General features: G+C 44.9%; 1 protein-coding gene across 4 annotated transcripts in view; it reads left to right on the top strand.

Annotated features, from left to right (window-relative positions):
• The window catches only part of CAMK2A (calcium/calmodulin dependent protein kinase II alpha), a 448,541-nt gene that overhangs the window by 299,016 nt on the left and 124,179 nt on the right, over positions 1–25,346 (top strand). For all 4 annotated transcript variants that reach the window (XM_069199537.1, XM_069199539.1, XM_069199538.1 and 1 more), the window contains exons 6-7: positions 4,668–4,740; positions 23,618–23,720. In XM_069199537.1, the coding sequence (XP_069055638.1) occupies positions 4,668–4,740; positions 23,618–23,720 (176 nt within the window). The remainder of the gene's footprint in view (positions 1–4,667; positions 4,741–23,617; positions 23,721–25,346) is intronic.

Here is a 25,346-nt window from a genome sequence, read left to right as displayed (position 1 = left end):
GGGATACACCCTGCTCTCATCCTATACAAAATCTGGAATGGAGTAATATATGGAAATCAGTTACCGCACACAAAATCTCACCAATCCTATCACAGACTGAATTCTGCCTAATCTACAGAGCTTATTGGGCCCCCATCCCGCTTACACAAGCTGAACATCCTAGATAGCCCTACATGCTGTAACTTTAAGCACATATACTTTTTCACTTCAACCAGTAAACAAATTCTGAGAAAATGTTTCTCTTACATCACTAAAAGCTTTGGTATACACCCTAAACATGAAGTTTCATATCTCATTAGGTGATTCCTGGGTCCTGGTATCACAAATATAAACAACAGCTTCTTACTTGACCTGTTACTAACAACCGAAGTCAAATCAAATACCCCCAACTGGGAAGACACAAACAAAGCATCTTTCACAGTCTGGTTTAACTTGGTAACACTTATTGGAGGCGCAGAAAACATGGCCCTCGAATAGTCTCCATAAAAACCTACACATAGACCCACTTGGAAGTCCTTAGATACATTTTAACACCACCAAATACCCCGGAATACCTCGGAACTCTTATTGACATCCTGCGTCTACACCAGGATAGAGCTTCAACCCAAACCAATATCCCATATACAGGAAATCAAATCAATCTCAAATCCAGTTACTATGTAGGAGCAAGATATCTGACCTTCTCACTTTCTCCTCCCAAATGCATGACTTTTTACTCCCTCTTCTTACACACTCGGAGTACACACCTTATAGATACACTTATACCACTGCAATGTTATGAATTTTAACTATCTGCATCTGATATAACTATTTTGTGACCATGTAACACGCTGTTGAACCCGGACACTCCTTTTGTCTTAGACTAGGACTTTATTTTTTGTTTTATATCCAGCTGTTTTGGTTTTCTTAGCATTTTGTACTTTACTTCTTTTGTGTTATGTATTAATTGCAAAATCAACAACGTTTATTTTGAATTAAAAAAAAATATGCTTGGGTTGGTCTTGAAGGGGCTAATCATTTAAAATAGTGAGCAGGCCTGCATGGCTGAAGGATATGCGTAGCCTGGGTTGTCCCCTTGCTGGCGGTTGTTATGTTATGTTATCTGACTTGTATAGCGCATAGCTACCCGAAAGCCTCCCAGCGCTTTAGCAGAACCTCCCAGTGATTTTCACAGAGGAACAGTATAGCCATGTTTTCAGCAGCCTCCTAAAAATTGGTTCCTGTTCTGTGAGCCGTATCGATAGGGGAAGGGAATTCCACATCTTTGTGCCTAGGTATGAGAGGGACCTTCCTCCCCATCTAGCCTTTTTTACACGCGGAATTCCCGCCAAGGCTGCTGATGACAACCTGAGATGTCTCGAAGGCTTATAGAAGGTAGCCAAAGAGCGCAGCTGTGGTGGACCTTTCTCATGTAAGGATCTATGTATATAACACAAAGCCTTAAATTTTATTCGCTGCTCAACTGGGAGCCAATGCATGGTGGCAAATGCAGGTTTCACTGATTCGTGTTTCGGCATATTCAAGAGAAGTCTGGCGGCAGTGTTCTGTACCACTTGTAATCTCTTCTTCACGTACTTTGGAGACCCGAGGAAGAGGACATTCCCATAGTCCAGGCGTGAGCTGATCAATGCCTGTATAGTTAATCTCTTAGCCAGAAATGGGAGAACTTTAAACACTTTCCTAAGGAGTCTGAGTATGCCAAAGCATGTGGCCGAGGTTTTCCTAGCCTGTTGGTCCATGTCTAACCATGGATCAAGCCAAATCCCAACACTCTTAATAAGTTCCTTGGATACTGGCAGATCCCTCAAAGGGGACACAGCAGAAGGAGATGGCTTCAAAGGAGCTTCAGAACCCAAAAACATAATCTCTTTCTTGTCTGCATTGAGTTTGAGCTTACAGTCTGACATCCAATTTGATATCGCCCGCAGGCAGGGACCAAGCGAGGTGTCTAGAGAGTCATGGTTTGTGGTCACCGAAAACACCAGCTGCGTATCATCGGCATATGTTATCAAAGAAAGGTCAAAAGGCTCCACTACCTTGGCCAGAGGCCGCATATAAATGTTAAACAATGAAGGGCTAAAGGAGGAGCCCTGAGGTAGCCCCCATTTACTATAAAAACACTGTGAGTAGAAAGATCTATCCAGTACCTGAAATGAACATGAGTTTAAAAACTCACTAAACCAACTTAACGCATTCCCTGTGACTCCTATCGCCTTCATCCTCTGAAGTAAGATCCCATGGTCTACCGTATCAAATGCGGCACTGAGATCCAGTAACACTACTACTGAAGCGTGACCATCATCTAGGCGTCGTCTCGCCCCTTCCGTTACTGCAATCAGAGCCGATTTGATACTGTGCCGAGGTCTAAAGCCCATTTGGGAGGGGTGTGAGAAATCATTGTCCTCTAAATAGGACGATAGGTGGCTGTTCACAAGCTTTTCTAATATTTTTGCAAAAACTAGTAGCAAGGAGATGGGTCTATAATTAATTCAAATTGTAGGATCTAGATTGGGTTTCTTGAGGAGGGGTTTAACAATTGCGGGTTTCCATTGGGAGGGGAAGCTCCCAGTTTCTAATGACAAATTCAGTAGCTCAATTATCGTAGGAGCAATTATTGATGCTCCTAGGGCTAGGATCCACAGAGGCACCGGATCAAGAGGGGATCCTGATTTAAGGGTGCCCATGATTCTCACACCGCTTTCCAACAAGACAGGGGGAAGATCTGAGAACTTTACTGTATCATTAAGCGGTTGTATCTCCGTATTTATCTGACTCCTGGGGTTAGCTTGAAATGCTAAATAGATGTCAGTAATTGTATTCTGAAAAAAAAGCCTGAATCATCACTGTGCTTATGGGAAGCTTCTACCCCTTCTACATATAGCTGAGGAGAGGCAATCTATTTAAGTAGTTGAAAAATTACTTTAGGAGAATTAGCGTTCTGTTCAACTATTGCCACATAATGGAGTCTTTGGGCTGCTTTAATTTCCGAATTTCCGGTTGGGCGCAGGCAGCTAACTCCCATGGCCAAGGCTGTGTGCAGCAGAGGTTGGCTGCATGTGAAGGGTTGGCAATTGGTACAGTTTAGAATATGATCAACCCCCCCCACGTCCCCCCCCAGAAATTTACAGAAAAAAAGGCTAAGGTGATATTATACTTAGGGTCGTTTCTAAGACCTTAAATTACTTTAAAATGTCCCGTCAATTTACAAGGAGTAAAGTAATGTATAGCTAGGTGGTGGAATGAGACATGAGCTAATGTTAAAATAAAACACTGAAATACACCAGTTATAGTTTTGTGAACTAACTATAACTTGTTTCCCATCATGCACTGGTTATGACCTCACATATTACACCACTTACGAACGTTAACAATAAAAAAAAGGGATGAGAATGTAGGTTGGGTGTTTGGTCAGTGAGGGATGCAGGGCCTCGCCGAATGCCAGACCCAATGAGTAACTCATGCAGCACATGGCCCAAGACATACACATAGGTAGGCTTGTGGGTTCAATGCCTGCCTGAAGGCAAGGTCCTGTGGCTAACCCTCTCTGTGCCTGGCCAAAGGCTGTGCGCAGCATGGTTTGGGCCCTGGGTTGGCCATACACGATTATTACGTGCAGGGCCTGGCTGAAGTCCGTGTGCCACTGGTTAGCTACAGGTAGGGTGCCGGCTTTGGAGCCTAGCCAAAAGCCATCCCAGGCTGAGCACAGCCTGAAGCTGTGCGCAGCAGAGGTTGGGTGCTTGTCAAGGGTTGGGTGCATAGCCTGGGTGAAGGGTAACACATCAGTTTTGGTAGCTCTATTGCTCCTGCCGTTTGAAAGCCTTTAAATAACTGTGAGATTTATTGAGTGTTCACATTGGCCCTCTAGAGGCCAAAATACTTTTTATAATACAGCTTGCATGAGCTGCACATTCAAAAGGGGCCAATCCTTTGTATGAATGGTTAAAGCCACCATTCAAATGAGGGAATCCTTATAGCCCTGACACATAATTCCATAACAGAGGTATTTGCATTGGCAAGGGTACTGAATGTCCACCTCCCTGGGGTGATGGACATGTGGTGTGGTCCTAGAGGGGCTATTTCGAATGATCATGGATGGTCCTCTGGCCCGTTCAAAGTCCTCACTGGTGGTGAGGAGTTGGCCTTCATCGTTAAAATGGAGAACAATCAGGGTGGTAAGTACTATTCTGAGGTTTATTTATGAATACCCCTGAAGTCCTGCCTTTGCGTGGAAGCATGAAGGTCCAAAAAATGCTGTGGGACTTCATCCATAAAATACTGTCCAGGTTCACAGTTGAATTAGGGTGGTCAGTAGCATCATGAGGTTGTATTCATGTACACCCCTGCAGTCCTGTCTTTGTGTGAAATCATGAAGGTCCTCTCAAAGGCTTTGGATGGGAGAGGGCTGTACACATGCAACCCCATTGTGGTGGTTGAGCTCAATATTCCTTGACATTGCGCTGAGCACTACCCATAGAACAGTGCAGCACACAAAAGTACTTTACACATGTTTCACATGTCCAAACGGTTGTGGCACACAGGATTTATGTAAAAAGAGATAAGCCAGCAAACTTTCACAATGTGGTGCCCGATCACACATTAATTATGCTATGGATGTTCAAACACCTCTCTCATTCAACATCTTGCTTTCTCCTCCTCTGTATCCACAGCCACTGCATCCAGCAAATCCTAGAGGCTGTTGTGCACTGCCACCAGATGGGCGTTGTACACCGGGACCTGAAGGTAAGCTTGTGTCACCATGGTGAGTGGTTTTTTTCAGGATTGACCTCATCTCCTCCTCTGTCCTCTATGAAACTTGACATGGATCTTTGAAGACATGTTCTGAAATGCTTCTGTCTTCAGCGTATTTGGCCCTAAACTATGTCTGTAGCTTCAAAAATATTCAGTAGAAAAGTGATCTTTTTGAAACTAGGGAAAATTCCATTACAATGGAGCCCTCAAGTGCATATGGTTAAGTAAGGGTTAGCCACGTGTTTGGTGGACTAGACATGAGGCTATCTCTGTTTCACCTCAGTCAGACTTCAGAAGTTATACAGCAGGGACAAAAGGTTAAAATGGGGTGTACTATTTGATAAGGAGAAGGATAAACATACTGAATCTAGTTTACCCCTTGATGGTTATTTATGAAACACATTATTTGAAAAATGTGGTCATGTAATGCCACTTTGCTGGTTAGCAAAATTCTTCGGTGCTAGGTTATGTAAAAATAAGAGGTTTATCGTGTTTTGTGAATCAATAATATATGGGGAATACATATCCATAAAATGGCACATTAGTTTGCCCATTTTAATATTTTATTTCTATATTGATGTGTATGCAATGATGTTTTAATATAAATTAACAAATCGGTAATGTATAGATATAAAAACTAAAACGTAAACAAAAAAGTTTGAGGGTGAACCTACTTCTGAATTGGTTCAGCTAAGTGTTTTAAAAGTGGAAACGGTGAGGTGCCCTGATCATGTACTGTAATTGCAGGGGCAGATTAATTGCCATCATTGTGTTGGGTGGAGGGGCTCTACTTCCCTCAGAAGGAAACAGCAACCTGCTATTTATGCATGCCACCGAGATGTTTGCAGAGTTACATAAAGTTATCAAAGTTTTGCATCCTTAACCACCGCCAAAATATGTGCTGAGCAAACACAAAAGTCCTTGTTACTGATTTGATAATGTGTGAATACATCATGTTTCATAAATATTAAAATACATCTAGAAACTCAATTAAAACGTGACTGTGTTTAGGCATATTTATGTTCGGAACCTTAGATTCTCTGCTTTTGTGTTGCTCAGCTAAGTTAAAAAAAATGTTGCTTGGAGGTTCAAAATTAGCACCATCTGACATTCATTTTCAGAATCATAAGTCAAATAAATGAATGAACAATAACAAATAAATGTGGTTGTGCTCGATCCTCTCACTCATTGTAGGACACCTGATGAGTTTACTTCAGACAAGTTTGCTTTGAACACAGATTGACTAGTATGGTGGTCTGGGCCGGCTTTAGTGCTGGTGGCGCCCAGTGCGGCAATCTTTTTTGGCGTCCCCCCCCATGACCTCCTTCTCTAATTCACTCACTACCACCCAGCAAAAGTGCCCTTCTGCTCTCCATAGACCCCTCTCTCATACATTTCATTAGTTTTAAAGTGCTGCTAAAGGCTGGCTTTACTAATCCACTCAGCTATCCACATAAAATATAGATCTGTTTTTTCAGCGGGTATATTAACCCTCTGCGATACTTTATGGTGAGTCAAAAATGGCCCTAGACAAAACTCCAATCTTTCTCTGTAGCAAGAACATTAATCACAAGAGTATTCTTGACATTTTTATTGCTGCCTGAAAGATGGACACACAAGGAGCTTTGCAGTTCTCCCCCCCCCCACCCCTTGAGGTCAGTGCACCCCCTTCCAGGTCAGCGCACAGTGTGGCCGCACCAGTCGCACTGCCCTAAAGCCAGCCCTGAACATGGTGCAGTCAAAATCCATATAAACCATTGAAGCAAATAGTTCATAACACAAAGTGACATAAAATAAGATTAAAAAGTCATATTCACCCCCTCCAATAAATCCCTCACACATCCAAACTCCACCTTGAAGGGACCACATCTCCACCTTTGCTCATGATGATGCCTGCTACACTGTCTACCGCTGAACCTCTCTCAAGACTTCACAGGTTAATGTGTGACAATTACACCTAAAATGTCTTACTTTCTCCATTGGGGAAATTCTCAGACCTTGAGAAGACGAACATCGTTACCAACCCTCTCTCTGAAGATGTTAGTAAATTATAATAAAAATAAGCCTTCTGTGTCCTACCTGTTTCTAACCACTATGGCCCTCATTCTGACCTTGGCGGGTGGCGGAGGCCGCCCGCCAAAGTCCCGCCGTCAGCTTACCGTTCCGCGGTCGAAAGACCGCGGCGGTAATTCTGACTTTCCCGCTGGGCTGGCGGGCGGTCGCCTTCAGGCCGCCCGCCAGCCCAGCGGGAAAGAGGCTTCCACGATTAAGCCGGCTCGGAATCGACCCGGCGGAGTGGAAGCTGTGCGACGGGTGCAGTTGCACCCGTCGCGTATTTCACTGTCTGCGCAGCAGACAGTGAAATACATTTAGGGGCCCTCTTACGGGGGCCCCTGCAATGCCCATGCCAGTGGCATGGGCACTGCAGGGGCCCCCAGGGGCCCCGCGACCCCCCCTACCGCCATCCGGATCCCGGCGGTCGGACCGCCGGGATCTGGATGGCGGTAGGGGGGGTCGGAATCCCCTCGGCGGCGCAGCAAGCTGCGCCGCCGTGGAGGATTCAATGGGGCGGCGGTACACTGGCGGGAGCCCGCCAGTGGTGCCGGTCCGACCGCGGCTTTACCGCCGCGGTCGGAATCCCCATTGGAGCACCGCCGGCCTGTCGGCGGTGCTCCCGCGGTCCTCCGCCCTGGCGGTCAGAATGACCGCCTATATTTCTTCCTCTACCCTATCTCTCCTCCACTCGCTTGCCACTATCTCTTTCTTTCCAGGCTTTCTCTCCTCTGTCAGTCATACTCTGTGCTGAAATAGTGAGGAATAGGCTTCCAGGAGGGGAGCCCTGGGAATCAGCGAATGTCTCAACCGAGCATGGTCGCTGAAAAGATTAGATGGGGTGTGTGCTTTGGATTGGTTGTACTCAAAGCTTGACTCAGTCATTTTAATGTCTGCTTTGAGCAGGCATTAAAAATGACGCCAAAAGTGGCACAATGAAATCTTGTAGATTTCAATGCACCATTTTTGGGGGCCTCCTAACGCCGGAATGCCCCTCTTGCATACATTATGCCTGGTGCAGGTATAATGTGGCACAAGAGGGGTCGCAAAGTGACACTTTGTAAATATGGCACAGCTATTTTTTCCTCTTTGAGCCACATTAGCATAAAACAACTATGCAAATGTGGTGTAAGGTGGCGCTATGGCCTTGTAAATCTGGCCCTCAGTCTCTTCCTTTCGTGTCCCGGCAGTCTTTACTCATTCACATTCTTTTTGTGATGTAACATTAATGGCAGCATCCCCACTCTGTAAATTGTTCCAGTATCACTGTTCCCATCTCCCAGCCAATTAACAAGTGTAACTGTGAAAGGACCTCAGTATATATTATAGCTTGATAGCCCGCCATACCAGGCTATACCAGACATTAAAAGCCCACTCCAATTTTTCGGCAAGGGCCTCTATAATGCTCTATACCAGACATTAAAGGCCCACTCCAGCTTTTCGGCAAGGGCCTTTAACAAGGGGGCAAGCCTTTAGTGGGCACTATAGCCCCGCTATGGCGGGCTATAAAGCTATTAGAACATTTTACCCCATGAGGGCAGAATGTTCTAATTAATAAAACAAAGGCCTCATGGAGCTCGGGTGGGTTGAAATCTCCCTCGGGCTCAGAAGCCTTTGTTCACAGCTCTTGCTGTGAAAGTTCTACAGCTAACAGGGCGAGGGGGGCCACGGGTGTTAGCTGTTGAACATTCACAACAAGAGCAGTGAAAAGGGGCTTGAGTCAGCCAATGGTTCTCTCTGGCTTGGCTGAACTGCTTTTTGAAGTTTGGCCAACCCAGGGAGACCAAGGAGCTGAGCAGCATTCACCCCTCCCTCCTTCTGGAGCCATAGTCGGTTGAGCTACAGGAGGAGGGAGGGGTAAAGGCTGTGCAAGGCCTCTGCTAGTTCATATAGGCCCTGCTGCTCCACTGTCTTCAGTGGAGCACTCAACATTCCAATGTTCTAGTAGAAGGGGAATGGTTTATGAAAATGTCTCACAGCCCATATTTGTGTTGCTTCTGTAGAAAAATCTATGGAATTCCGTGGGAAATCCATGAGAGTGTCCCGAAGAGGCCCTTCTGCTTCTAATCACAATAGATTTTCTGCGAGAACCCCCTGTCATTGTTCTCCCGCGCTCCAAGCCCCCTCTTCAAAGAAGCGCCCAGCTAATGCACTTCACGCCTGGGCTGACAACAAATCACATTATTCAGCGTCGCTTTCATCCATTTCATGTGCGCGCCTGTCAGGGGTTGGAGAGCCGCGGTACAACAGTGCCCCCCACCTGCCCCGAGCGCGGGGGCTCCCATGTCCCCGACGCCCCAGTGCCTCTCATCCAGGAGACCGTGTCTGCTTGGTAGGCGCAAGGCAATCTTCAGGGCCTCAGTCCATCTTTTGCGTAGGTGGCGCGCGCGGAATTACTGCCGTAATACCCGGGGATCAATAGCTGCTGACATCAATTCATCTCGGAGCAATTTGTCTGCAGGATTAGTGAGCGCGCGCCGGGCCTGGCCCGGGCTCCAGCGGCTGCACAAGGAGACGGACAAGTTCATAGATGTCCTTAATGGAGGCGCTGGCCTGGCCGGCTGGAGCTCAGCCGGGTCTTAAGGGCAGGGGGCGGGGAGGGGCCCCGGAACTTTGATAGATGGGCCCTCGCCTGCGTTTATTCAGAAGTGATGGCGCCCGCGGTTAGACCGTCAAACTCTATTAACACGAGAACTGCACTTCCTTCTGCGCCACCATCCAGGTCGAGGCCAGACTCCCATTAGCTTGGCCCAAGGGATGAGAGAGAGGAGGCACGGGCACAGAAGAGGAAGGAAAAGCTTCCTTGCGCACCTAGTTGTACTTGAATAATTTTACAGACTTTCTACTTCAGTTGACAGATGATTGCTCACGCTAGGTCCAGTACACCGGGGTCGTTTATGACACCGGTAAATGTACATATCACATATCTAAGTGTGTGTTGTTTACATCGTGGTTATCCTGAAACCATGTCATTCTTACGCACTTCCCTCTGAATATGCAGATTTCATTGAAAACACTCCGTTTTTTTTAAATATTGAACCCATTCCTTTCAGTTGTCTTTACAATGATACTGAACGTGCAGTCACTTCCGTCTGTCAATCAGCTAATTTTACGAACTTATCCGTTTTTCCCTGTCCCCTGTCATCTTCTGAGTATCTGCTCTCCTTTCTTCACTTTCAGGATTACCTCAACGGTTGAGGCCCCGAGATGGACGCAAAGTGGGTTTCAATCTTTAGAAGTAAAAGCAAAACCAGGCACCAAGAAAGTGCCCGTTTAAAGCAGGCCGTTTTCTGGGCTGAATTCATGGAGCTAGTCATTGATGTCTGTTCTCTGCTTCTGGTGTCCTGAGTACTTCACATAGCTACATTTTGAAAAAATATCCAACATTTAAATATAATGTGAAAATTCAATGACAGGCTGACACATTCTTGGAAGTTGGCTGAATCATTGGTTTGACATAGTGATAACCTATTGGCCACCAATTTAAGGGCAGCTGAGGATTCCATCACCACCCGGTGGTCAAAGAGTAAAATATGTAATAGTAGTACGATGTACTCAGTTCTTTCCAACGATGGGTGGGTTTGTATATGCACAGGCACACGGCCACCCATCCAACATTACAATTCATAATTGAGTAGGACACTCTATGACTAACTTGCCTGTGAGTTTAAGAACTGAACGCTCCTCTTCCATGCTCTGTGTACCAGCCCTGGGTTTAAGGTACTGTTGCAGAATAATGTGGGTTCAGTAGGTTGTGGTGGAGCTGCCTCTGCAGTACACGATCCACGCATCAACAAATTGAAAGGATGAGATAATGGCCCTGGGGGCTTTCTTTTGACATTTTCCAAGATTCCTAGAGAAAAGAATGAAATAATAAATAAAAAAATCTCATAAATCACAATTCATCTCATGTTGAGTCTGATCTATGGTTGCAAAATGAGAGCTAAACTGCAGCGGCTTATGGATTCCTTGGGCATAATGCAAAGAAAGTAAACGGACCCACCTGCCCCTGCATGGATAGCAGAAGACAACTGCCACTTGGGTGCCAAGGGCCCCTCATTGCCCCTCCTGCTTTACTAATGACAGCTATGCTTCTTGTGTTAAGGTAAACATCGATAGCTAAAGCAGTTTACCATATCATATGTGGGAACATGCCATTGACGATAAATGCAGTTCACTGACTCGCAGCAGCTGCATTATCCATTAGCAGAAGTGCTAGGTTGCTCTGAAGACAAATTTCTAAACAACTAGATCCGAAGTTGTAAAATCAACAGAGACAGCAAATTGCCACAACATCACAAATTCCAAAGAGCTTAGAAACTGTTAAAGGAAATGGGCATGGTCAGCACATTGTAGCTATGGTGAAAGGAAATGGTGCAACCACCATTTTTTTGGTAGCCTGATATGTACTGTAATATGGAGGAGAAAGCTACAGATCTGCCACACACATGAGTCTTATTGAATTGCCAGAGGAGCAGATGCTCTGCGTACAGCAATTTCACTCTGCAAGCCATTTATGTCACCCTAATTACGCTACACGAGAGCCTGCAATTGCCATAGCAACTGGCATACCACCATTAGTCAACTTCATAGCAGTTCTGTGCCAGTGGGTTATTCCAGAACACAGCAGCAGTAGTAAATAGCATCTCCCAGTTACCTTCTCACACATCTGGCAACAGTAGTTGACAGCAATGATAAAGTGTACAAGTGCACTCAAAATGTTCCCCATGGGTGCCATCACCATCACCTCAATAAAGGGCATGTTTGTTGCCATGGCCAGGTTCTCTGTTGCTATAGGTGCGGCCTCCTTCTGAATGGAACGCTTCGGAATACAAAGAGAAATCATGCTATCCACTTAAGATCCTAAAATTCTCTTCACTCATTAATATTTATCACTCTGTGGACTGACATCTAACTCAGTGAATGAGGAACAGCTGTCAGAGACCCTTGCAATCAACCAGCCAGGAAAGACTGAACTACTATGAATATGCACAATATAGTAGCAAATACACTACCGCATGCTTAATGTACTATTGGTACAATAAGCAGCTGTTGGTAAAATTCATAAGCCACCACTGAAGTTATGCTGCAATGAAGTCAAGTAGTTTATACCATTGTGCCACAACAGGACAACAAATGGGACAAAATACACCACCATACGTACTTAAAAAAGGAATATCAGGGATTTCCATCCCAAATTGGAATGCAGTAAGGATCTAGTGTCTGCCAATCACTGGGCAATGCCAAGGCAATCTAATATGTTCATAAAATGGTTTCCATATCACTTCTTTGCTGTATGTTGCGCAACATTGCGCTCAAATAAATGTTATTTTTGCCAGGGGAGCCTAGCTAACAAAGTAATCTTGGAGACGCTGAGGATTACTCATATGAAGAGAAACACCATGATTACAGTAATGAAAATAACAGAAGATTCCACATGATCCTCATGTTTTTAATGTGGGTCACCGCCAACACAGAATACTATATTACTGTACTTGTAATGCTCAATGAAAATTAATGAAAACCTAGGTTTCTAACAAATAACATGAACACAACGACGCCCCGAGCCTCTGAGGTTGGACAGCTGTTTATGCCATGCTCACCCAGTTCATCCTCTTATCTGGCATTAATGTCGCCTGTTTCTGGCAATCTACAGCATCCCTCTTCTTGGCACTGGATATCTGTCAGACTGTTGTCCTCTTCCTGTTTCTTTCTCCACGTGGACTGTGTGGTACCCTTCTCACAGCACACCACCAGGTCAAGATGGAACTGGACAGAGAAATCAAGACTGTGATGGCACTGACCATTTCATTTGTGCTGCTCTGCACCTTAACCACTGAAGGCATGATGTGGGTTTACTCCATTAGCACAATGTGCTAGATCCTACCGGCATTTTGTTCATTCAATCATGCAGTTATGGATGCACACGAATGTTGTTTTGTGGCTCCCACGGGTCCCCAAGAGTTCTTAATGTACATCTATTAGGGCATTCTTGTAGTCCTAAATTGGCTGCAGTTGTAGCTTAATTGTTCCATTCTGCATAGCCCTTGCCTTAGTTGATGTGCACCTGTATGTCCAGGCTATTTTGGGTTACCTCCACCACCTTCACCCGAAGGTATGGAATTCTCCCTGTCAGATGATAGATATTTATCAAAGGTTCTTAGCTGATAGCCAAAGATTAAGTTAAGTTGATTGCACAGGTCAAGAAAAAGGTACTTTTGATGTTCATGCATTGCGGCAGATTTGCACTTGCCTAGTCTACTCGAGACACCCTTTAAGGTAGGGTGTGTGCAACAACACACAAGGCAAACGGCATGATGGTTTTGGTGTGACAGAGTTGTGTTTATGTGTTATGGGGTCAGGAAGTTGTTGCATTTGTTGAAAAAGATTTCGTTTTTCATGTTATTTTGCTCGTATATTGCTTGCTGTCCTCATGCATGCTCATAGCTGCCACCAGGCGCAGACTATGTGGCCTGGACCTCCCCAGTGGGAAATGTGCTCCTCTGATGTTTAGGGACAAACACCTATAGGTACCTCTTTAAGTCAAAGTGCTATTTCTGTAGCTTTTTTGCCCTCCTGCGAGTTTCTCCTGCCCACAAAGCTGCTTGAGACTGCTGTTTTGGTCTATATACTTAATTTGTTCACTAGTACCTCAGTCAGCTTTTCTGGTCCTTGAGGATTTTACTCACACGTCTTTCCATTTAAGCATTGACAAACTTAATCTATTTGTACCGACCACTGCTCCCTTGAGGTTGTGTTGCCTGTACCGAGTTTCTAGAATGCCATTATTTGTGTGGGAGACTTCCTTTCATGTGTTTATGCAGAAGTCGGGCGATCTGGCCTTCGTACTCTCTTTACCACTGGCAATGCTGTCGGTGCTTGACGAATAGGTTGCAGTTAACACAGTGATACTAAAACCTCTGCGTTACTAAGGGCCATGGGTACGAAAGCTTTTTCCCATAGACACAGAATGGGTAAAATCCTTGCGTACATCTGGCCGTAAGAATCTTAGTTAGCGCTGTCAATAAATTATTAGTGGTTTTTATCTTGCACCTCGCAGATTCCATATAAGACTAAACCACCTTACATTTTGCTTTTGCTTGATGTTACAATCCCATTTTGGCAAATTTCGCATTCGCTCCCAGCGCCACACCTGCAAAGCAGAATGGGCTGGAAGACTGGCAGATACCAGGGCGCATACTGTTTTTAATGTGTAGAAATCACATGGAATTTGGAAAGCTGAAACGGATCCACTGCACCTGCACCCACCTGCTGAACCAGAGAGATGGCTTCTATGGTACAGTGGGTGTGGAGTTGGTCACCCACGCACTCTTCCCGACAGTGGATGACGCCGAAAGCATTCACGAAACACCACGATCCATCCAGAACACCTTGTCGGACTAATTGGACTCGATAATCTTATTCCTTTTTTGAGAACTGGTTTCTTGGCATGTCGTTGAAGTCAAAAGTGCCTTCAACGCTTTACTAATTGTGTGGCAGCCGCTCACTGCTGCCCATCTGCCTGCTTGAGCACTCCTTGTGCCAGGACTTCTACAACCCCCTGTATCCCTCAAGCAGACCTTAAGCGGTAGCAGCTCCGGCTGTCCAGTGCTGAATTATTCAAGCCTGAGGCCCTTTGCAGCCAAGAACAAGTTGACAGCTTCCAATTGAGCTACAGTCAGCCACTGAAAGGAAGCCCAGCCTGGCAGGGTGGCGCGTGTCTGTTCTCTAGACGCCTTCTGGGCTGAGATTGTTCATTTCCGCTCCAAACCTACATTCTTGTTAGATCAGCTGTTGCCGCAAAGTTATTGGAGTGAGCCGCAGTAGGCCAAGCTGTAACGATCAGACCTATCGTTCACTCTGCAGCTTGCACCCTACCAGATTACCAGGAATCTGTGTTATCCATGCACCTGCCCTAAAGACGCTGTGGCTATCTGAATCGCATGCACCCACTTGTTCATGCCACTGGTAACGTCTGCTGCTCGAATCCATAGCAAAGCACTACCCGACAATGAATCCTGCTCATAATCTTAAAATCTATCTTGAAAATCCATCACTTTGTAATATGTCCAACCTCCACCACTTTATTCCTGACCACCTAACATGACTCGCTTTTCAACCGTGACTGCTTAGCCACCGTATATTACCTGTACCAGTAAATCTTCTAAAAAAAGATCAAACCCTGCCTTAGAACCATGCAAATTTGAGGCCTGTTTGCAAGAACAATCTGGAGCCTCCAATTCCAATCTGAAAGAAGGAAGGAAAGAATGAGAAGGTGAAAATTGCTGACAAAATGACCTACCTAGACACCCCAGCCCCACAAGAATCAACATAGAACTAGAAGAAGCAAAATACACTGACGCTATTCATTTTACGCACTATGCAAACTTAACACCAAACACATAAAAATATGTACCCTCTTGCAAGAATTTCAACTATCACTATCAGTCTCTACCAAGGCTCCACCTTTTAATTACTCAGATTCCAACACTGTTCTTTCCTGCTCTCCTGCGCTTCCCCATTCAGCCTCGGAGACTCCAAACACTTATCACAGCTACCACCGCCTCACTCTGAACTAAATCTATCGCTGTTCGTCTACCACCATTTCATTTCTGGTCCCACTTCTACAACATGTGGCAGTGTCTTTGACACTACATGGATAGCAATATGTCATCCAAAAAAGTATGTCTGCTATGGAAAGGACCTGGATATGTCTTACAAAATCCATTCATTGGCACATATGAGAAATATGTGGTGCATGCATAAAAATCTGTAATCCACCACTAAATGCCAGAGGCAGTATATGAACAAAGAAAGTTCTCCTACATAGCCCCACCATTCTGGAATGATCTGCCTGAAAATAACAAGATAAACGTCAATTTTAAATTTCGCTCAACCATCAAAACTCTTCTCCTCAAGTGCTGTCCACATTGGGCTCTTTTTTATATTCTGAAGCTTGTTGTGTGGCAGAAGAGAAGTACAGCACCAAGTTACAGAAAGTGTAGTGTGAGCTATACCAATTTTTTCCGTCCGTCCGTCCATCCATCCATTCATCAATCTATCCATCCATGGTGAAGCCAGAGGATGCAACCAAAATAGTCAGAGGTTGAACATAGGCAGGGAAGGAATGGAACTGGGTCAGCATATCATCTGCCCTTAAAAGTCAAAGACAAATGCACTTAAGTAGACTTGATGTTTAATGGTGATCATTACCAATAACCCTAGAATTTGGACTCCATCGTCATCAGCTGCAGGATGGATGCCATCAAAGAGTGATAGCAACACAACACAGTGTCACATATCCGTCAGAAACCAGCCTGGATAGGATGAAGTATTCAATAGTGCAACAAAGAACTCTAGCATTTGAAACTGAAACGTATCTGTGAAAGCATGATAAATGATGAGTCTGAGGTTTCAGGAACCAGCTTTTCGGAAATAGAGAGAGTTTCCTTACAATCAAGGGATACAATGCAAAGTTGTCGGGAAAAAAGAATAATGGCTCTTTACCACTCTTGCCTGCAAATATTTTGAGGGGAGCCAGAACATGAACTTTTGAAGGCTTACAGGCTCCTATGAAGTTTGAAGAGGTAATGTTTTGAACACACTGATCTTTCTAGTTGCTATACAAATATTTTGAACTCACCTCCAAAAATGTATTGCCATTTTCAGTGATAACAAGAATAAATTAAAGCATAGGAAACATGATTGTGGTATTAGTAGAAATGACTCTTAAGCACCAGCGACCACTCCCTTCTCAGATCTACCACTTCCCTACACTAGAGTGTGCTTCCTCTAAAACTACAGCTGTGTCCTACAGCCATTGCATTGCCTTCTAACTCCTTTTACTTTCCACAAGGACACTACCTCTGACACTTTATTCTCACCTGTAAACTGGTATTTTCTTTTAAGTCCTATGGTTTCTCCACAATACACAACCACTAGCATTGCACTTCCCACTCCCTGTCATTTCCTTCTCATGCCTAACAGTACTATCCAATAAGCAGATTGCGTGGGTGCCCTTCTCCACTCCATCTCTGGCAAACAAGTGGTGGTTGCCCCGGCACTCTGTGTAATCAGTGATGAGCTTTTTTGGTTAGCTGGGAACTCTGAGCAGGCAGGACAGACAGCCTGACTTTAGGCCGAGCATCATTTTCGGTCTCTGACTAGGGGAGATGAGTAGCCCAACAAGAGAGGTCTGGTGTGATGCTACGCTTGAGAGAGATGGAGAATAGAGCTGGCTTTAATTTACAGTCTATTGCTTTTGGGGGCAGCACCCACTGCCAGTCACTCAAAATACCATGTCCAAAGTTGGCATCCACTTCCATTTTCGATGGAGCTGGAGTCACTAACATTTTCTCAACCTGATGAAGCCAAGGACCGCTTTTAGCAACAGTAACCTAACTCTGCTCCCAGAATCCACTTGGGTTGATGTGACTATATTGCACCAGCCAGGAGTGCCATCACCGAGGCTGTAGGGGAACTTTGTTCAGAAAGCTCCCTGAAAAAGAATGAGAAATCAGACATGATGGGTGGGTTGACCTTTTTGTTTTCAACCAACCACAATTTTACCAACTCTTACACACAAAGGGTTGCTTGGCATCTTTCTATTGGAAAGGCAGAAACAAGTATTTCCCGTGGTGTTCTCAGTCATCTGGGTGCTCTTGACTACGTCCGCCACAGTGAGAGCATCCAGATTTTCACTTAGGAGCAAATAACATCCACTGCACGTGGTGTGGAGCAAAGTGGCAAAACTGTTCGAACTATTGGGACCATCACTAACCAAGATCCTAACAGTAAGAGGGCTGTGGGGGATATTGCCTGAAGGTTAGGGATGGAGACCAACTGGGTCTTTTCTATCTGGGAGACAATAAGGATGTCTATGAAGAACTCTAAAGTTCAGGGTGCCCTTTAAGTTATGGGGTCATCAAAACATGGCGAAAAGCAAAAATGCAGGATACTTTAGAAGAAAGAAAAAAAATATGGGATAGGACAGCTGTACAAATCATTGGTGCACTTTACTGCTTATAGTATTGATCCTTGCACCTGGCAGAGTGACTTTGTTGTGGCATGCAGTGCTAGGCATGATTATTTTCTTTAAATGCTTTTTTGCGAACGGAGTCTTTCAACTGGCGTGGTAACCTGGGGTTCACACTGCTGCCAGCCACAGTAACTCCACAGTGCACGTGTGAAAGGTAAACTTACCCTCGATGTCACCGAGTGGTTTCCGTAAATCTGGCCCTGCTTAGTCCAACTACAACCAGTCACGAAGTGCTGTCATTTCTTGTGGCCTCGTAGTGAGTATTACATGCATCATTTAAAGGTCAGCCAGGGGGCATGCAATGATCCTTCTGAATTAATGTCATGGCCTGTCTCCTTTATTTGCACTACTTCCTGTTCGAGCTGGGCACCAAAGAACAAGAGTGAACAGGAGGTACTCTTTGCCTTCTAGTCTGTTCCTCTTTCTCTTGTTTCTCTGCCTGAGGACACAGCTCTCACTGGTGGTTGAGGAATGTATAAGCCTCTCTTTCGTTGTCTCATTGTTAGATTCACTGTCAATATTCAGACAATGCTTCATGCAATGATGTTATCGTTTTATCATCAAGGCTAGAGAACTATGTCCAAAAGAAAGCCTTAACACTCTTCTGGTGCACCTGAGTGATAATTTGTGGCCATCAGTCGCTTCCACGTTGGCTGATGCCTCAGCAGGTGTTTCATCGGTGCCATCAAACATCCTTGACAGCCTTACATGAGGCTGCCAAGGATATAATTATGAAGGAGTTGAAGGATCTCGTCAAGCTATTAATTCCCTACTTAATTGCACGGAGCTCTGCGATGGAAATGCATATTTGGAACTCCCAAGGACTCTTTAATTGGACTCCCTCCTCTTCTGTCTAGCAGGATGATTGTAGGTGGTACATAATGAGGTCTCACACTGAATGCGGTGAACAAGAGCGTGGCGCAGGGCTGGTAGTGTTACACTGCTGCCAGTCTTGAACTCTGGGCACAATTTGGCTCTGCTTGTAATTCCTAATCCTTGGTGAAGGGTTTACAAGCTCTTTCTAAAGCCATCTAGTAGGGCTATGACTTTTCAGACTTAAGGGAAATCACACAGCAACAAGTGTACATTCTTCACATGTACCTTCTGATCCAGGGTTATGGTTTTGAGAGTTATGGTGAAAACTTGGCACGACACCTGGGCCTGGAGCCAGAACATGTAACTTTTAAAAGTAAAAAGAAGCTTCCATTTGCAGAGAAGCACCTCTTTGGCGATCAGTTAAGAAACCTAGGGCGTCATTACGAGTCTGGCGGTCAGTGGACCGCCAGGTTCATGGTGGCGATCGGATCACCGCTGACAGGGGCGGTCTGACCGCCACATTATGACAGTGGTGGAGCCGCCATGGTCCGACTGCCAGCACAACCAGGTTGCTGCCAGCAGACGACCTGGTGGTGCCAGCGGTCTTAATCCACCTGGGCAGTGCTGTAAGCAGCGCTGCCTTCCGCATTACGACCCGTGTTTCCGCCAGCCTTTCATGGCAGTCCGACCACCATGAAAAGGCCAGCGGCAACAGAGTGTCAGGGGCCAATGGGGACCCCTGCACAGCTCATGCACTTGGCATGGCCAGTGCAGGGGCCCCAATAGACAACCCCGTAGCGCTTTTCGCTGCCTGAATTACGGGCAGTGAAAAGCACGACGGGTGCAGCTGCACCCGACGCACCACAACATTGCCGCTGGCTCGATTACGAGCCGGCATCAATGTTGTGGTGAATATTCCACTGGGCCAGTGGGCGGAAACACAGTTTCGGCCCATTGGCCCAGAGGAAAACTCATAATAGGGCCGGCGGGCAGAAAACCAGAGCAGCGGTTTTCCGTCTGAAAAAGTTCGAAATGAGGCCCAAAGTCGTCAAACTTGTTTGAAATCAAAATCATGCACATGTGTTTTTGATGCAAGTGCAGGACTTCTCATCCAGAGCTGATGAGATTCTCCTCTGTCTGTATATCCTCAGGGTCACTTGCCCATTTGTGTGTTACTAATCCTCACTTTAACCAGACAAGGCCGACTTTTTCATTCAGGCAGCTTTCCCGAGTATGCTGGGGAGGACGATGCAGCGGGTAATTTAAGGGCACAGTGTGGTGTCAGAGCAAGGGTCCTTAAAGTTAGCTCAAATGAATTGGTTTTATTGGTCCTCTTCCTCATATTGAGCCTGTCAGCACATTGTTGTCATATAACCCTGTCAAGAGGCTTGCTGGCCAACTTTTTGCTGCGGTTACCTAAAAATGCAGTTGTTGAAGTTCCCACTGGTGATCAGGGAAGGGGTTTTTAATTTAGTCATCATCCACATCTAGAATGCCCTGAGTGTGTTGATATGGTTATTTATTACGCTAAATACATTTGTTAGGACAACTTACATTGATATGAAAATACATTTTCGCTGCTGAATCAGATCTGGGAACTCCTAACATGTCAGATCTCCAAGATGCCAATCTAAATACTTCCGTTTCCTTAGCCCTTCATACATTCCTAAGATTTGTAGTTGGTAACCACCACTGAGCTCCTAATCTTTCCTTTCTGGTTAGGCACTTCCCATTCTTTACTGAAGTGCTAACTTCCTTGCCAGATTTTTGCATTATCATTGTCTCTCATAGGGCAGGTCCTTGCATTTTACCCTACTAGTATCTGTAGCTCAAAGAAAGACGCGTGTCATGCTGAGGTAAGCAGGCTGGCATCATGCATACCTTTTCTTTTCTCATGATTTGTCATTTCCATATAGAGTGCATTGGAGGAATGAGCTTGAATGGAAAAGCAAGACTGGTCACTTGTGTGCCCTGTCACCAAGTGGCCTTCCTGCCAGATGCTGAGCCCCTTTCTGACCTTTATGGACAAAAGAACATGCAAAAGAGAAAACATAGGTTGGGATAGTAGAACTAGTAACCAATCCTGGCAGGAAACACTATGGAAGCAATGCCTATCAATTAACTACCCCACTATACTCCAGCTTCTGCCCCTGCCACCATATAGCTGCTCATCTCTCTACATTTATCGTATGCCCAAGCACCACATGTAGCACACATCACATATCTAGAGCCCTTACAGCAGAGATCTTGTGACTTCTCCATATATACCAGGAAGATGTTGCATTTTAAGTTACGGACTAACCAACAAACCTGATTTGCAAATTTTGTCTCTGTTGTTTTGCAGTTTAATTTATTTATATCTTTCAGATATCGTCGTCCTTATAAACGACCATTAAAAGTAACAAGAAACACTTCAGTTAAAACTACATAAATTATGAACATAGTAGATCTTACCCATCTACAGTATATAAAAAGCATGGTAGCACTAAAAGGCCTTTCTTTTGTGACCTATTGTCTTTGCCAATGGTAATTTAGCCATGCTGATATGCTTCCAAGATGTTGTGTAGCATGGCTACATTTAAAAAAATGTAAGCCTTTGACGCAGCTGCTTATGTCATTTTGTAGGCGTGCGCACCCCTCATGTACATGCCTAAAAAATTATACAGATGCATTTTTTGCCTTTTAGTTACTGATCAAACTGAGTTTTATGTGTATCTAAAAAGTAACTAAATTGTGCAAAAGGATTTGTTTCTTTTTTAAAGAGGGTGGGCATGGGGAGCTAAAGCTAGACAGGAGTGTGCGTGAACAGCGAAGCAACACAGGGAGGGGTGGGGGTGAACGTTGAAGCAAACTGACGTGTATGGGGGAACTCTGAAGCAACCCGGGGGGAAAGTGAAATCAACGGGGGGCTGGAAGGACATGAAAGCAACAGGGGAGGGCTGGAGCTAAAGCAACACAGGCGTCAGGGGAAAGTAACACGGAGGGCACAGGTGGAGGGAAGGACATGGGTGAGTGAAAGAGGGAGGGGGACTGGGAGAAGCAGTCGGGAAACAGAGAGCAGCACTGGGTACAGAGGGAGAGACGTGCACAAGAGAGACAGCTTGAAAACACATGCACTCCAATGGAGTGCTTCACACTCAAGAAAAAAATTGTGCTTGAAAAGCAAGCCGTGTAAGCAGAGATGCCAGCCAATCAAAGAGACTGTAAAGTGGCAATATTCCATGGGAGGGACATGTGCAAGATGGACACATGCAAGATTGACATGCTGGGACAGGAATAACTAGCAGGCAAATGAGGGTGACTAGGAAAGCCAACTAATAATAATCAACACGTGGACTCCAAGGCCCTCTATGTTCTTGCTAAGCCACAATATGCCTTGCAACAGTCAGTGCATCTGTGATCTCCTAAGCTTGACTGAAAAAGGCACAGTGGGCAGTCCCTATTACAGCTCTTTTTGCAAATCTCATTAAGAGCCTTGCAGCAACAACAACTATCACCACCCTAGGTTAAACAAATATTCGGATGCATTATTAACAGTATGTAATGGTGTCAGTTTAAACAACTTTTTCCTTTATGCCAGAGTATTTGGGCACAAAACGAAAAAGTGTACTGGTTCCCTTAGAGTCCTTTTAATAAAAGTGTACCCCAAGAAACACTGATGGCTCTTCAAGGCATGAACCTTAATGAATGTCCTTTCAAAGTTGGACTTGACACATATGATAAATAATCAGATGTCCCTGCTTTGTACTTCAGTGTGGCTAAGAGCCTCGGCGATTTCTAGGTTGTATATACCGTGAATCAGACATAAATGAATGTTCCCTCATTTTTTCCTTCTTCTCTGCGTATTTATTACTGTTTGATGGCCCGTACAAACAGATTGAATTTCAAACTATACATCATATCTGGCACATACCCTACGCCTTCGTGTGTTCTTGTCACCGTCTGCTTTATGGATAATGACACTCAGCCAGCACATTCCCTTTGAAGCATTTATTGTAGTCTTATGAGCGTATGAACAGAAGTAAGATTGATTTTCGTCTGACAAATACACGAATTCCCTGTTTTCTAGCCAACGCAGAATCTATATGACACATATATCTCTTTCACCATATCAACTGCTCTTAAATATGCATCTCGTTCCTTTTTTGCCCAGTGCAAAATAATGAACCTGTGCTTTTGTGGCAACTGAGCTCCTGCGGGGGTGACCTCTCATCCTAATATTGTACCAATTGTGTACGCAAGCTGCAGGGTTATTGGACGACTGTACGCTAGAAAACATCACCTGAATTAAAATGAATGTGTTTGGTCCAACAGTTCTTTGTAACCAAGTACCAAGTACTCTTGTACATATATTGCACTCTCATACATTGTAAAACACATATACCAAGTGAATGTGTGAATATTCTAAGAGTTTCATATTACCAGATGCAAAAAACGAAGTATCAGGAAATGTTGTTTTTAGACTGTCAATAAATATTGATTGTATTCGCATATTTTCTCAGAGATCTGACACAGTTTGTTCTTAAAGTACCCAGCAGATCTAACATGGGCACTGCTCTGTGCACAAGTGGGGTGAAACACCTTTACCCTGCGCTCTATGAAGGGAATCACTGGTTGAAACATACTAGCGTTGAAGGCCACAGCTCATTGCTTGCCTTATATTCACAAATCAGGCAGTAGCACATGCCACATTGAAGTGGGAGGACATAGTGGGAAATCCTACTCTGCTCTCACTGTAAGGCAGGCCTTGGGTAGGTGAAAAAGCAGCCAGAATCATCATAGACTGTACACTTCCATCATATATCACCTCAGCACATTTTAGTGCAATGGCCTACTGAACCTATCTCATCACAGCCCCAGATTTTTCTCCTTGAAATACGTTGCTGGAGGAGTGCCATGTGTCACAGTTGAATCTGATCTACTTGTCTCTCTTTTCCCATTGCAACCTCTCCTCCACTGAAGCCGGAGAACCTCCTGCTCGCATCAAAACTGAAAGGGGCTGCAGTGAAGCTGGCAGACTTTGGGTTGGCCATCGAGGTGGAAGGAGAGCAGCAAGCATGGTTCGGTGAGTGGCTTCTTTGTCCCAGTGTCAGTATTTGTCAGTTGCGTGAGCCAGCATTTCCATTTCTCAAGATGGCAAGTAGACAAGCTTCACAATGGGGAACCCTGAAAGAAGATTCTTGAAAATTGTCGTTATCTGCATATCTGTTATCAGGAATGAGTCCTTGCAGCAGGACAGTTTAGCAGAAGGCGCAACAATTTCCAGTCGAGCTATGCTGTGTAAAGTGGTGGCAGAAGCCTGGGCTCATCTGCTGAGGCATGGACAGCTAGGGACAAGCCCAGACCATCATCATAACTGAACAGGCCTTTAGCACAACTAGGGTATCACGTCAAGCTCGCCAAAACAGTGAGAGACCCTTCCTCAGCTCTACCATAACTTCTGAGGCACTGGCCTGTCAGGAAGTCTTCCAGTTTCATTCAGGCCACTAAATCTGAGGAATAGTGAGGTTGAAGTTGGAATGATCAACCCGGAACCATTGCAGTAGCAGTGCACTTGTTTTTTGGTTACGTATTAAGAGTTTCTCCTAAACTAAAGGAAAGCTGGGCTTCTATGCAGAGCTCACTTCTAGTGATGGGAAGAACAGCAGCTACGTTCATTGTAAATCTTCCACAGTCAGACTCAGTGATATGGTCTGTAGCTAGTCTCAGTGCCTCCTTTGGGCTTTGTGTGTCTGAGAATGCTGGTCCATGCACTGCCCTGCACCAAAACTGGTAAGAAAGCTAGAGTTAAGGAGGAGGCGCTGGAGAATGGATACAACTCAAGAGCACTCTAGTGAGAGTGCATGAAATGAGTGTCAGGAAAGGCTCAAGAAGATGCGTATTCACAGAATTCACTCATTCCGGTATGTATCTGCGGCTCAGTCTCTAGTGATGAAGCTTAAGAGACTCCAAACAGAGACCAAGTTTATACGGGAAAAATTGAGCATTAAGAGATGGCCAAGAAAGTCTCTCCTTAATAGGATCCATAAATAAAAATAATGTAAAATAAAGAAAACAGAAAAAGGTGATTGGAACAAGGGTTGAATAGAAACTGTGCAGTAAGGCATAAGCCTGCATCGCCACTAATGTTGCTTCGCACATTCCAAAGGACTGAAGTGCTTTTTTGTGATGGCTCAGCCTGAAGGGTCCCAGAAGAACTTGGAAACAAAGGTAGGACTGGGTCGTGTAGTTCTTTTTTATATACCTTTGCATTTCACATGAGAACTGTGGGTCATAAGCAAGTGGGGCCATCCTCATGGGAATTGGTACTTTAGAACATTTTATCACGAGATCCCCATTTTCAAAATCTATTTGTGAAAATATATGATCCTTTGTACCTTTACCTCAGGAAAGTCCAAAGTCCAGATGTTGAAAGTCGCACGAGACATTTCTACTCAAAGAGCTCTCTCACAATAGAATAATATTTTGCCAGTGCGAGGAAATAGGAAGAAGCTCTAGGTAGCTCAATAATCGGAATCTACACAAGATTATTTTTGCGTGGTAAAAATTAGGCAGGTGACTAAACAAAAGCCAATGTTTTGATGCAGGTTGCAGTGCTAAAATCTTCGAGTGGGGCCATTATATCAGTACAGCATACTGCCCAAGAATGCCCATTCTTCAGGATATGCACCGACCCACGGACCCGAAACCC

The sequence above is a fragment of the Pleurodeles waltl genome, chromosome 7 (genome assembly GCF_031143425.1).
Source record: "Pleurodeles waltl isolate 20211129_DDA chromosome 7, aPleWal1.hap1.20221129, whole genome shotgun sequence".
NCBI lineage: Eukaryota > Metazoa > Chordata > Amphibia > Caudata > Salamandridae > Pleurodeles > Pleurodeles waltl.
The sequence above is the reverse complement of the archived record's forward strand: the minus strand, read 5'-3'. Positions and strand labels throughout refer to the sequence as shown.